This window comes from Drosophila nasuta, chromosome 2L (assembly GCF_023558535.2).
Source record: "Drosophila nasuta strain 15112-1781.00 chromosome 2L, ASM2355853v1, whole genome shotgun sequence".
Taxonomy (NCBI): domain Eukaryota; kingdom Metazoa; phylum Arthropoda; class Insecta; order Diptera; family Drosophilidae; genus Drosophila; species Drosophila nasuta.
The window spans coordinates 27,423,735-27,438,692 of NC_083455.1; the positions used below are offsets into that span (position 1 = coordinate 27,423,735).

A 14,958-nucleotide genomic window follows, 5' to 3' on the forward strand; every position below is an offset into this window, starting at 1 on the left:
TTTCTCAATTATTAACTTTACTAACAACTGCAAATAGACCGCGAGCAACAACAACAACAAACAAACAAACATAAAACTCGAAACATTGTATTAGATATCATCTCAAGAAGAAAAATCAATAAAAAAATGAGTTGTGCAATAAGCAAAGACAGCTGCAGATGATGTTCTTCCCTCATATTGGGTTTTGCCATTAATATAAGAATTATTTATCTTATGGCAAAATTTATCATGCGGTTTCATTTTACTTTAATTTTAATTTAACTTTCACTTTAAAGATAAAGTATATTTATAATTTAAAAATCAAAACGTTACATTTGTATTCAAAAGTCAACTCGAAAATCTAATTTTTATTTAAAAAAAAAATCATATTTAATAATCAATTATTCATTTAAAAAATAAATTTATATTTAAATGTCACACAAAAAACTAATTTTTAATTTAAAAATCCAAAAAAGAAAATGTTTTTAAATATATAATTTTGTTTGTATCATTTTTTGATTTTACTTCCATCAAATAGTTTTTAAGAAATTGCACATTACGTTTGTTCTTTTACTTTCATCAAATACTTTTTGAAAGAATTATTAAATTGCACATTACGTTTTTCCAAATTGATTTTTTAGTCTTAAGAATTCTTCGTGAAATAGAAGTGGATAACAAAGACTGACATGTTCACTTAAGAAGTTCTCCAAAGTTTTCACACTAAATTCTTTCGGTCTTCTCCACTTCGCATTTGACATCTTAAAACTATCAAGCAATGTCAATAAAAATCAGAAGAAGTTCCCTCATTAGGCATTCAGTAGCTATTAAGTGTTTTTATTTATATAGTACATCCAACTAACAATCTTCGAATCTTGAACTATATCATTTAATGATGCTCATCCTTCTTCACGAAGCGCAGGCCGCAGTAGCCGCAAGTGTGATTGCCAGGCTTGTCCTAAAAAGAGATACTCTTAGTACAACCCTTTATAGATTAATATATTCCCCGACTTACCAGATTGATGTACACTTTGGGGTGTCCCAAGGGTCCGTTGCCGCCGTCGCAGGCGACGACGCGCTCGGTGGTCACTGTGGGAGCGACTTCGTCGATCAGCTTGATGCCCCAGTTCTCGTTGACATAGCGTTTGGCATTGACGAAGCGTGCATTGCGATAATCATCCTTATCGAACACCTGTTTTAAATTGAAAACAAATGTTTGCGTAATCGCATCCTCGCGTTAACTGCTCTTGAAATGTATTTACCTGGCCAGTGTGTGTGACTTTCTCAATGTCGCTGCGTGTGCTAGAGCAGCGCACTGCGGCCAATGGCTTAAGCAGTTGCTCGCTGGAGCGTGCCACTTTGCTTAAATTGCTTACCAATTGCTTGCTGGCCATCATTTTGCTAATTGCTAAAAATTTATTATTTGGTTTCGTTTTAGAGATGTGCCCAACTGCAGTATTTTGTACAACACAAACGGCCACACTGCTTGACAACTATCGCCACGCAACAGCTGTTTTATCTGCGCAATTGGCAACGCTGCTCAGATGACTGCGCGCCAGGTCTTAACCTTATTGCGGCAGTGTGGCAACATTATGAAAAAAGAGAGCTTGCAAAGTGCTGTGCGGATATTACAAAAAGTTTAAATGGTGAATAAACTCAGTGTAAAGTGTTAAAAAAGTGAAGAATAGTGCAAACAAAGTGAGGGTAAGTGCCACTTTTGTTAAACATATTTAATACTATGTATAGATGTAAAATAAGCGACTTTTTCATAATTTACAAAACTCGCCATCAGGTGCGTGCGTAAATTGCACTGCTTTGTGTGTCAATTGCACTGCTTTGGACTGCAGCACAGTACCTGAGAGACTTCATATTAACTGAGCATTGATGCTGTGAGTGGTTTGTGTAATTGTGAGTTGCGCAAGCGTGACCAGGGGTGGGGTGCTGTAGCAGGGAGGGGTTGTTTCATAATTTAGTTGGCATATTTATTATTATGTCCTGTCATGTAACTAAATGTCACTACGACTACAACAACTGCAGGCTGCAACAACAGCAGTATCGTAGGCAAACAGTGTAAATTGCACTGCTTTCCATATTCATATTCAGAATGCGTGTGTGTGTAAATTGCACTGCTTTGGACTGCAGCATAGCACCTGAGAGACTTCATATTAACTGAGCATTGATGCTGTGAGTTGTTTGTGTAATTGACATTGTGAGTTGCGCAACCGTGACCAGGGGTGGGGTGCTGTCGCAGGGAGGGGTTGTTTCATAATTTAGTTGGCATATTTATTATTATGTCCTGTCATGTAACTAACTGCAACTACAACTACAACTGCAGCAGCAGCAGAAGCATCCTAAGCAAACAATGTAGTACAGCAGCGGGAGAGGAAAAGAGATGGAGAGGGGGGAGATAGGGCAACGGGGTCCCATTGTGTTTGATTGTTTCCGATCGCTGCAATTATGAAACTCTCTTTGTTCCTCCCCTTCCCCCTTCTATCGCACTCTCTCTGTCTCTGTCTCTGTCGCTCTTCGGCCGCTGGTCAGTTTAACAATATAATTTACAGTGCTTTTGTGAAGCGAGGCGTGAATTTGTTGTTGGCCAAGGACACGACGAGTCCTGCTCTAAAATTGTCCTGCTGCATCTAATCGCATTTGTTTGCCGCTGTAATTAAATGCAATTTTCCATGGCCGAGAAATGATTTTGCTATTTCAATTTGTCCGGCAACCGCATTTTACGACCCGACCCCTTTTCGTCCTGTCGTCCTTTCGTCCTGTCGATGGTCAGTCGACGTCGACGTCTGCGCAGCAGCTGCCAATAAGTCAGGCGCGTGCGCACAGCAGGAATCGAAAGGACTCACTGGACGAATGTTTTTCGACAGTTTTCACCTTTTGAGTGGCAATTTCGTTGGGTTGTTTTTGCTTAAAAGGATTAACTCGCGACTTGCCGCAATCCTTTATCCTTTATCCTTGCGCAATTTACCGTAAAATTCAGCGCCTATATAATATCTCATCGTCATCCGCAATGTTTCTTTTTTTTTTGTTGTTTTTGTGGAGAAATTTTTGGGTTTTTTGTTGCCTTTTTTTTTGGTATAGAATTTTCGACATTTGTCAATTGTTTTGTTGCGGCGAAAGTGACAAATTTCCCGTTGTCTTTTCTCTCTTTGTCTGAGATTTATTGCCACATTCGCATTTGCTGCTTTCGCTTTTCAAGTGGTTGAGTGGTTGCACGCACACAAGGGTTGACACCACACCACACTCCACCCCACTCCCCTCCACTCCACCTCACCTCTGAGAAGGGGCGTTTTTCCAATACATCACACAAGTTTTACAATGTGATCTATGGGCTGCATGTAGGGAAGACAAGTTATCAGCTGCTGTAGATTCTATTATTATATAACATTCAAATATATCTGATATTTTATTAAAGTAATATCATATTCATAGATAGATTTATCAGATTTGTTCTTAAATATTTGTTTTAAACTCTTAGTTGATATTAAAATTTCATAAAAACTTTCTTTAACAAGATTTCATATTTTTCCGAAATAAATAAAATTATTAGTGTTATAATTTTAATGAAAGGAATGAGATGAGATGAGATGTATTTATAATTTTTATTAAAATCATATAATTTACCAATTTAATAAAATTTCAGCTGTAGAATTTGTAATATCTAAAATCTGAAATACCTTTCTTCTTTATTAAGGATATTGCAACCTTTAAGTACTCTTCTTATACCTCAAAAGTTCCCATATATGCTCTATGAGTTTATAAAATAGTCAAGTTATTCCAATAATAAATGCTTTTAATGCTATAAGAAGTGTGATGACCTTAAAGTAATATTCTTTTCATATCGTTTTTAAATTTGATTGATTATTTTAGTGTTTTTTTATATAGATGAGAATAGAATAGAGATAAGTTCAAAAAATATTTACAAAATACATTTCGCTGGATATATTCTACTTATTCTATTTTATGTCGTTTGTAAAAAAAGATTGTTTTTTTTAGTGATTTTTTATAGACAAGAATATATGAAGTCATAAAGAATATTTTTAAATAACATTTAGCTGTAAAAATTTCAATGACAGACTTTTTATCTAAAGTCTAAACAACATTTATTTCTTTGCCAAAGTTATAAAAATCTTCAATATCTTCTTCTTCTTCCAATACAACACAAGTTCTTTTATATGATCTATGAGTTTAAAAAAGAACCAAGTTATTATAATTATTTCTATAAATGCTGTAAGAAGTGTGATAACGTTTAACTCATATTCTTTATGTATTTTTTTTTTGCTAATGATTTAATTTAAAAAATACATTGATTCTAGTTATTCTATTTTGTATTTTTTTTAGTAATGATGAGAATAGAGGAGAATATTTTTAAAATACTTTTTAGGTAATAATGATTGCTTCTTTAGTGATTTTTTTTATAGATGAATATAGATGAGATGTTATGAAAATATTTTTAAAATACTTTTAGCTGTATAGATAGATACTAGTTATTATATTTAATATTTTTGGTAATAATGATTGCTTCTTTAGTAATTTATTTTATAGATGAGTAAAGATGAGATGTCATGCAAAAATTTTTAAAATATATTTAGCTGTATAGATACTAGTTATTATACTATATGTTATTTTATATTTTTGGTAATAATGATTACTTCTTTAGTGATTTTTTTTATAGATGAATATAGATGAGATGTGATGAGAATATTTTTAAAATACATTTAGCTTTATAGATACTAGTTATTAAATTTTATATTTTTAATAATAATTATTACTTTTTTAGTAATGATGAGAATAGATGAGATGTTAGGAGAATATTTTTAAAATACATTTAGCTGTATATATATTAGTTATTATATTTTATATTTTTAGTAATAATGATTGCTTCTTAAGTGATTTTTTTATAGATGAGAATAGATGAGAAGTCATGAGAATATTTTTAAAATACATTTAGATTTATAGATTTTATTTCTATTGCTAGTCGCTGCAAGTTTAATGCAGTTTTGTGTTTTCAGTTTTCTGTTTTCTGTTGTTGCTGTTGCTGTGGGGCAATCAGTTAACCAATTTCGAACAACCTTTCCAAAATAAACAACTAAATATATAAAAAATGCAATGCAACAGCAGCTGTCGATGTTGCTGCTCACCTGTGGCAAGTCCCTGGTGGCAGAGAGAGGGGGGAGGTGTGTGTGTGTGTGTTATTTTTTGTGAGCTGAGTGGAGAGGGCACATGGTCAATGCCATTGCTTGTTAACTGTCCACTGGCCATTGGCTATTTTGATAGCAGCAAGAAATAACAACAACTTTGTTGTTGTTGTTGCTGATGTTTTTCTTGTTGTCGTTTCATTTTTCAAGCGTTTTTTCCGCTATTCAAAATTATTCTCGCATGAAAAAGAAAAAAAACATGTTCTCTGGGAAATTCAATACGCGTGCAGCAGTTGGATTGTCATTTATTCATTCATTCATTCATTCACTCACTTATGCATTCAATGCACAACAAATTGCTGACAAAAGCTTTTTAAAGCGACAATTTTCCTCTACTTCGATATTAACAACAACAACAAAAGTTTAATTAAAAAATCTGGCATTGAAAAAATCCTCTCTACACATTCAGTCGACAAAATTAGCCTCAAGTGCTCAACGTGACGCGTCTGCGCTGCACGCTCAAGTGTGCGACAGAGAGAGGAAGAGAGTGAGAGAGCAGATAGCGCCTGTCCGTTCAGCTGTCTATAAAGTCCTCTAATAATTCATTCTTCGAATAACTCTCGTTGAAAATGTCGCCGTACGTTCCGCTGATTTCGCACGAATTTCAATCATTTTTTTACGGCCCTTTTTACGAGTGACCTCTGTGTGTTCACTGTACAGGCAGCACTCGGCACTCGGTTGACCCCCAACGGTCAGGGGACGGGGGGTGGTTTAGTTATCCAGTCAACCACTCTGACGATCGTTGGTGGTGCATATTTGAATTATTTGCCAGCACTCCGCACTCGACTTTTCCTGTTTTTTGCTGCTTTTATGACATTTTATGATGTTTGCTTGGATAAACTCAAGTGTTTGTTGTGCCTGACGCGAGGGTCTACTGTACTGTACATTAGACAGAAGATTATCCAGTCGTTAGAATGAACAGTTGTCTAAGATATCTTTTCGGTTTATAGCTTATTTTTTTATTTTAATGATATTTATTAGTTTTTCATAATATTTTTTTTAATATTGTCGGTTATAGATCTGATACCTAAATGATATTAATTCAGAAATACATTACAACATCTTTGTTTTATCCAGAATTTAGAATGAATTGTTTCCTAAGATATCATATTTTCATTCTATAGCTTTCTATTAATTCTTCATATTATTTTTTTATTCTAGTTGTTGATTATAGTTTCAATCCCAAAATGGCCTTTATTTAGATATATTTCATAATTTCTTTGCAGTGCTTCTTTTACAATCGATATAACTCCTATATAGTTTTAACATTTTTACCTTTTTGTTGTTTTATCCAATTCTTACTCATTCAGAATCTTCAGATATATAATAATTCTTCGTAATAATCTTTAATCATCAGTCCAACTCTTAAATTAGTTCAAATAATATAATAATAAGTAATATCTACACATTACTGTTTTCAACTGTCAATTTCGAAACATTTTCATTAAGAAATTCTAACAAAATATTTTCAGATATATAATAACTTTGTGTCAATCTTTAATCAGTCCAACTCTTAACTTAGTCCGTACAATATATCTGCACATTTAGTGTTTTCAACTGTCAATTTCGAAACACATTTTCCTGCAAGTCTTTCCTCAATCCATCACAGCGTTTTATCGCATTTAACGACTACCCCAAATAAGCTCCATTATGACATAATCAAAGTCGTCTAAAGTCGAAATTGTTTCTTCAATTTCGTGTCTTATTTTCGTCTCGTTTCAATTTTTTTTTTTGTTTTTTTGTTGGGGGGCTTGTTAAAAAAACTTTCTTTTGTGCTCGTTAAATGGGAATACAACAGAAAACACATTGAACAAATTACTCGAAACGAGCTCCATAAGTTACTGATAGACATATCAAGTGTCCTCAAGCTAACGTCGTCATCGTCATTATCACATCGTATGATGATCATTAACTGGCGCACTTTTACCATCAATTTGAGTTTCAGCTTCAGTTTTAATCATCATCTGCAATGTCAACTTGATGAATAGATCTGAACACATGGAACCAGGTGACAGGTCGAGGAGTGAGGAGAAGAGTTTTCTACACTCGTTTTTCTTGTTGTTGTTGTTATTGTTCCCAATTCGCTTGTCAATTCGAGTTTTGATTTTAATTTCCAATTCAATTGCAATGCACGTGCAAACGATTAATTTTAGTTTAATTTCACTTCTCTTTTTTTTGTCGAACTGTGTTTTTTTTTATGATAGGCCTAGCTGAATAGGTTTCTTCAGTCCCCGCGCTCTTTATTCACCCCCGAATTATCTTCGATTTTTATTTGCGATAATCCTGCGCGTGTTTTTTATTTGGCATACGGCATCCTGCAGTGCGTATTGTGATTGTCGACTCGCTTTCAAATTTTCTTTCTTTTTCCTTGCGCAACAATTTCTCTCTCTCCCTTGGCTTTTGCGGTTTTGTCATCCCATCTGCGATGTGTCTGGGACATTGTCACCCGGAGTGTTTGAATAAAAAGCGAACCGCACTGAATTCAAACTCCAATCGCGAAATTAAACGCTTGATAATTGTCTGTTGATTGTGGTCCAAGGGATTGCGTTGGCTCTCAAGACAACTTTGTCAACAAGTACAGTTCTCTTTAATGTGGCTTTCACTTTTGGGAATTCCGCAAATAGAACTGAGTGGAGGGAGTGAAGGGAAGTCCACGATTTCAGCGCTTTATCCTTAACCTCAACAGCCGCCCCTCAACCCTTTCAGCCGCGGGCCTTTTGCGAACGTGGCGTGCAAATCCTGACAATTATGCGGGTTTTAAAACGAGCTCCTCCTCCTTCTCCCTCGGCCTTTGTCCTGTCTGCCCTTTGGCTATTTGTGTAACTCTTTGGGATGTCGCTGCTCTCGCATATTAAATCGGAATTGCCAGCTACATTACATTTTCACGGATCAACTAAGCGGCCACACCTCAAGCAACAAGCCAGCTTCTCCTCTTCATCATCCTCTTCATCGGTAGCATTTGTGTAGTGTTCTCTGAGCCTCAGCTTCCGCCTCGAGGCGAACTTCAGACAGCAACGGAGGCTGCTGAGTGGACAGACGCGGGTCGCGGGTCCAGCTACCGTAAATGCAATCAACCACTCGACCAAAACTCAACTGGAGCAAAAAAAAACGTTGTTTTTTATGCATGTTTTGTGAGCGTTTGAAACAAAACCTGAAGTGCTCTCTCTCTCTCTCATATGTGTGCCTGGGTGCAATTGCAATAGTGCAATGCAGGGCAAAGGGCTTATCAGCTATCAAAAGGGGCTTGAGACTGATCATTTTTATAGAGAATCTAACAAACTAGTCAGTATCAATTCACAGAAAGTTTATACTATAAAGCTTGACATACTTATTCCTATTCACAGTTGCATTTTCTAATCACAGAAAGTTTCTATAAGCAGAAATGTTTCTATTATTTAGCCTCAGATATTTTATTTCTATTCAAAGTTGTATTAATTTGCCATCTGTAAATTTTATAAATGAGTATTTTTGTAGCAAGAATTTCTTATACAGCAAGTTAATCAGCATCGTCATAAAATTATTATATTTATGTTTTAAAGTTGAGAATTTTGGTTAACTATTTTATGTTCACAAGTTCACAAGTGTAACAAGCAAAAGATCTAACAGCTATTTAAAGCATTTTGTGATGATTATTTGGATATAATGTGCAACAAACTAATCACAGAAAGTTTCTATAAATATAAATGTTTCTACGATATTATTTAGCCTTAGATATTTTACTTCTATTCAAAGTTATATTCATTTGTCATCTATAAATTTTATGAATGAGTATTTTTGTAGCAAGAATTTCTTATACAGCAAGTTAATCAGCATCGACAATTTATATTTTGAGAGTAGAGTATTTTGGTTAACTATTTTATTTTCACTAGTTATCATTTAATTTCATGCATTCATCATACAATTTTAAGCAAAAATCTTACCGCTTTTAAAAGTAGTTTGTGACTGGTTGTTTGATAGAGTTTGCAGCAAACTAATCACACAAAGTTTCTATAATGATAAATGTTACTAATTTTGAGCATAAATTATTTTAGTCCCATTCAAAGTTGTTTTATTTTCTGTTCTGTAAATTCTATAAATGAGTATTTTTGTAACAAGAATTTCTTATTATAATGGTGACTATAATCTAATTTATAATCGTCCAAAAATTTATATTGTATTTATTTTTTAGAGTTGATTATTTATTATTACATTATTCCGAGTATTATATTTATGTTTTAGAGTTGAGTATTTTGGTTCTCCATTTTATTATTATTATTGTGATTCATGCATCATATCAATTTAAAGAATATTCTATTATACAGAATGTGTAGAGTATTCATTCTTCGTTCACGTTGTTGTTCTGTACTTTTTGAGTGCAGGCGGCAGCCACTTGAACGCATTGCGTCTGTCGAGCGGGCGGATGAAGGTTGCCGCGTTGCTCTTGGGCTGTCGGATGCTGTTGGGTGGTTGGGTGGTGGCAACCCTGTCAACCCTTTATTCGCTGCTCTTCATGCGCTGCATCCTGCATCCTTTTCGTTAGATGTCCACGTAATTTATGCAAATTAAAGCGCACTCCATTTCGCGCCATTGGAAATATTTCCGTTTATTTATTTTCATTTTTTTTTTTTTGTGTCGTATTTTTGTATTTTACTGCAGAGCTGAAGTTGTTTGATTTGTTGTTTGTTGTTGCGCAGGCGCAACTCACAAGCTTCGTTGTTGTTGCTGTTGCTGCTGTTGCTGGAGCGACAACAATTGTTAATTGTTTCGTTTTAGAGTGCTGCCTGGAACGCGTGCCCCTTGCGGCTATAAATTGCCGTTAATTGACGGCTGCGCAAAAGTTCCCTTCCCCCCACTCTCTGCCTTCCCTTTTCTCACATTTCTCGTGACAGCCTTCAAAATACGTTGCTTATCAGTTGATCTTATCTTGAGATTTGCACACTTTGCGAGCCTTAAACACACACATTGTTTTCGCCTGTCAAAATATGACAGCGAAAATGGGAAAGAAATCCCCGGAAATATCTCGGACCTTCGACTAAACCCCGAGGCAATCTCAAGGGCATCATCATCATCAACATCGTCGTGATATGAGCGTGTTTGTTGGTTTTTAATCTCTAATGCTTGGACCACTTCAGAGTCTAGACCCGACTTTGCGTTCGGGTTCGACTTCGGGTCAAAATGTTTCAATTTGAGCGCAGATTTTAGCGCGCTCGCTGTCGGATGATGGAAGCTGTCCCTTTTTTTGTCCCCGAGGTCTTCGAGATCCCTCGCAATCTGCATGTTTGTTGTGTTTTTAAAACGTTTTTAATGTGGAAATGTCACAAAATATCAGGCATAGAAAACGAAAACGGGTTCGCGTTTTGAATCTCAATTTAAATGACAATCGAGGGCTGGTCCATCCACCAACCCAAAATGTGAAAAAAGGGATCGTTGATGAGCTTGTAATGCGCTCGATTCTTGGGTGAGTTTGTCGGCGGGCGTGTTTTCATCTCTGCATCTCTGCAGCTGTCCCTGGCCACTGTCAATCAGTCGAGTTGTTGTTATTATACTTCATGTTTTGCCTGTCTGAGGTTTACACTATAGTCTCTCTCTCTCTTTATCTGATCTCAGCGGGGCGTGTCCATCATGGACTGCTCACTTTTTGTGTGGCACGTTAAGCTGACGTTTACTATATGCAATTTTGCATGCCACATTTAACAATTTAACAGAGTTGTTCAACTCTTTGCTAGGGTTAAATTATGGCATATCCTTTTGCGCAGCAGGTCCTCGCTCCTAAGCTCCTCTCATTTAGGTGGCTAAATCAATTGTGTTGTGGATCAGCGTTGCATCGTAGTTTGTGCCAGTTGCAAACACTTGAAATGTTGACAGCAACGCAGTTCCCCTTCTTTATTTCTTTTACTTCTTCTGCTCTGTCTTTGTCGCTTTTATCTTAATTACAAAACGCTAAACTCCCGCCTTCTCTCTGTCTCTCTCTTTGCTCTGCTCTGTTGTTGCCTCGAAGTAATTTGCAATGCGGAAATGCGACAGTTGCGTTGCACCGCGAATTTCTCGACGTTTAAGTCCTTAAATGCGATTGCACTGGACAAAAAGAGGATGAGGTTGACATCAAGGAGAGGGAATGTAAAGGGGAATGCGAATGGGGAAGCCAGGACAGAGGACATTCAAGTGTCGCATGTACGCTGAGTAAACAGCAATGCAGAGCTGCAGGTGGGAGCTACACACACACACACTCACACTCACACACACACATGCTCTTAAGCTGCCCCACTGCCGCCTCTAACTATGTGTGTGTCTCCATGTCGCTCTATGCGCCTGCTGGCCTGTCATGCGTCAGGCATAAACTACAGTGGGTGTGACAGTCAAGTTAGTGAAGAAATTTTAGTAATAGAAGAGAAAGAAATCAGGTGAAATTTTAGTTGAACTGGCAAAAGAAAATTTGAAAGAAATTATTGTTGCATTCAAGTAAATAATTTTTGTTTCCCCATTCAAGAGTATTTCAAATTCTATTAACATTTAAAGGGCAGTCTTAAATTCAACACAACAATGAACAGTAGTTATATATAGTATAGCTTGAATTAGTTCAATTCGATTGATAATTTTGTTACTTTATTCCAGACGATTTTAAACTTAAACCACAATCTTAAGTTCAACAGAACAATGAAATGAAATTAAAGCTGAACTTCAACTTATTTTGCGTTGCAATTGAAGCATAATCTTAAATTAAACACAACAATAAGAACAAATTTATATCTTTTAACTTTCATATACTGTAGGCAACATAGAATTGAATGGCAATTAGAGCTCAGTTTGTTTATCATGAATTAAATAAAATGAATTTAATCGTTTATTCACAAGAATTTGTAACAAGTCAATACAATTCAATTAAAATGCTAAATTCAATATTGAAATGAAAAGAAATTAGAGTTAAATTTTTGTACTAAACTTCATATAATGTTCAGTTACAGTTATAAATCAAATAAGGTGAAAAAAAGTTTAAATCTGCTTTTCCTGATTATTAATAATATAATAGTGTATATTTTAGTATAATATATGTTTTAGTATATAACCCGTTTTAGTATTCTATGAGACAGAGTGTTTGATATTTGGTTCGCAATTTAATTTGGCTTCCTAAGACCAATTAATGCAAATGTTGTGAAGTTCACTTTAAATTCTTAGCATATTTAAATGTTGTAGTATTCCATATAATATTTTAGTATAATATATGTTTTAGTATATTCTGCTTTAGTATTATATTAGCCAGAGTATTTAATCTTAAACTCTTCAATTAATTTACATTCCTAAATTCAATAGAATAGTGAATAGAAATGGGAAATGTCAAGTTCTCTTTTAAATTCTTAGCATAATTCAGAATTTCACACACAAATTGTTTGCTCAGATATTTTAATATTATCAGTAGGCTGACCACTGTCACATCTCCTGGTTGCTGCTGCTTCTTCTCTTGTTGCTGTTGCTCCTGGCGCTGCCTCGTGCTGCTGTTGCTGTTGTTGCTGTTGCCTGCTCAAAGAGCCGACACATTTTAATTTTCACTTTGCCGCTGGGCAGAGTTCACGGCTGTCGACTGTCGACTGTCCTTTTCAGCTGCCAACAGCAATTACACTAAACAGCACAAAAATTACATACATACACACTCACCACACAAAAAATGTGGGGAAATGAAAATGCAAAAAAAAATTATAATTATTATTGTAAGTCTCCCCGCTTGTGTCTTCTCTCCTCTCTCTTTTTGGTGTGCTCTTAGCCACAGCCCCTTTGGCAATATCCCATTTTGCATTTTACAAGCAAGTTGTTGTTGTTGTTGTTTTTCGGTTTTGTGCATGGAAAAATGTTTTGGCTAATTCTTTGGGCCATTCACAACGGCAAAACAAATGCCACAAAACAATGCAAAGCACAAACACACAAACAACAATTGAAATGTAATCAAAAATAAATACGCTGCAAAGTATAAATGAGCACGCGGCAACAACATCAACAACAACAACAACATGAACAACATCCATCGATGCCAATGCTTAAATAAACAAAGTTGCAATTTTTGCTACAGCAGCAGCGACAACAATAAATACAAAAGAAAATAGAGGAAAAACTAGAGAGGGAAAATGCGCGCGTGGAAAATCGAAAACGCATCAGAAATTCAAACTAGCGCGACCCGCCACGAGGCAAGAGCCATGTGGCAAGTGGCAAGGGGCAACAGAGAGAAAGAGAGAGAGTCCCAAGTGTCGTGTGGCAAAGCCACCCAACCGACAATCGACAAGCAACTCAACTGAGCTCAACTCAACTCGACTCGAATCGACTCGATGCAACCAACCATCATCATCATATTTGCCCACATTTCTCTATATTTACCCAGTGCGCTGTCCTGGCTGCGAATGCAGCTCCTGCTCTTCGTCCGCGTCCTCGTCCTTGCCTCGGGGCAAGCCAAGCGCTGCTCTTGCGTGTTGCCTTCTGGTTAACTGAACTGTTGTTTTCCCTTGCATCGACGGTAGTTGCCTCCATTCCAATTGTAAATTCTCATTCCGATTCCCATTCCCACTCTGTGTGTGTTTTCGCAACGCTTTCAATTTGAAGTTTTATGCGTGCAGCTACTTATCGGCTAAAACCTCAGCAGAAAAGCTTCAACCTCAATAACAACAACAACTATTACTACATACATATAGTACATATAATGTCTACTGATTGAAAACTAAATTGAATTCCAACTGACACTTCTAGAGGTGTGCTCAACCACACTCGAAGGGTTCAACTCTGCTCCGAGTGGATTAATGAGCAAATCGATGCAAGCCATTCAATATTTTCCAAGAAATAAACTCAGACTAGAATGCCAAGTTTATTTACTTACAGCTCTTAATGGTCTTTAAAGTAGAACATTATGTTAGAATTCGCTACGAAAAGTCTACTTCTACGAAAGGTTTTTCATATCTTGATTTGTTACACCCGCTACTCATAGGATAGAAGTGTAATATAGCTTTGAGCTTCCAGGAAAAACCAACTGTAACCTTTGGTATATTTTTGATATCTGGTATATTTTGCACTTTATGGTATATTTTGAATGTAATACTATATCAATATAACAAATATAACCTTTGGTATATTTTCAGTGTCTGGTATATTTTACACTATGTGATATATTTTGATTATACCAAATATAACCTTTGATATATTTTACACTATACGGTATATTTTGAATATACCAAATATAACTTTTGATATATTTTTGGTATCTGGTATACTTTGCACTCTATGGTATATATTGAATGTAATACTATATCAATATACCAAATATAAAACCTTTGGTATATTTTCTGTATTTGGTATATTTTGCACTCTGTGGTATAATTTGAATGTAGCAGTATATTAATATACCAACAGTAACCTTTGGTATATTTTTAGTATTTATTGCGGTACATTTTGGTACATTTTCAAATTAATACCCGACGTAACTTTCTTACTTGTTTAAACATTGCTTAAATTTCGATGTATATGTTACAAACACCATTTAGATTCCTAGCTTGCTTATTATGTTGAAATTCTTAAATTCTTATGTAAACTAAGGACTTATTTCGGAATTGTGTTTTAAGTGTTTCTCATATTTCTTGCTCTGATTAATTTTGCTTGCTTCGGTTATCCTTTAAGTCGCTTCTTGCACTTGGCTAAATCCAAACAATAATTAGACTGCCCATCTTATTGAAATTGCTTTGTTTGCTCACCTAAATCTTGGCTACAATTTGTCTGCCTTAGACATCCTCCCTGGATGTCCTTCCTCTTTGGCTGTCGAGTGAAT

The 14,958-nt window shown here is 35.6% G+C and overlaps 1 protein-coding gene and 1 long non-coding RNA gene across 2 annotated transcripts in view; one reads left to right on the plus strand and one right to left on the minus strand.

Moving 5' to 3' along the window:
* Window positions 1-777: 777 nt before the first annotated feature.
* LOC132788623 (NADH dehydrogenase [ubiquinone] iron-sulfur protein 6, mitochondrial) lies at window positions 778-1,439 on the minus strand. The gene is made up of 3 exons (XM_060796123.1): window positions 1,239-1,439; window positions 992-1,168; window positions 778-934 (listed from the first exon to the last, which is right to left on the minus strand). The coding sequence occupies exons 1-3, from the start codon at window positions 1,371-1,373 to the stop codon at window positions 866-868; spliced, it is 381 nt and encodes a 126-aa protein (XP_060652106.1). The 5' UTR covers window positions 1,374-1,439; the 3' UTR covers window positions 778-865.
* A 76-nt stretch (window positions 1,440-1,515) lies between these two features.
* LOC132788629 (uncharacterized) overlaps window positions 1,516-14,958 on the plus strand; it is a 74,563-nt gene continuing 61,120 nt past the window's right edge. Inside the window, exon 1 of the long non-coding RNA XR_009632641.1 lies at window positions 1,516-1,680. This is a non-coding gene — a long non-coding RNA (uncharacterized LOC132788629). The remainder of the gene's footprint in view (window positions 1,681-14,958) is intronic.

Excerpts from the sequence above, each read along its gene's own strand:
- LOC132788623 (XM_060796123.1), bottom strand. The coding sequence starts at position 1,373 with ATGATGGCCAGCAAGCAATTGGTAAGCAATTTAAGCAAAGTGGCACGC. Across the intron at positions 1,169-1,238 it reads AAGTCACACACACTGGCCAG|GTGTTCGATAAGGATGATTA; the intron begins GTAAATACATTT and ends AATTTAAAACAG. Across the intron at positions 935-991 it reads CCAAAGTGTACATCAATCTG|GACAAGCCTGGCAATCACAC; the intron begins GTAAGTCGGGGA and ends ATCTCTTTTTAG.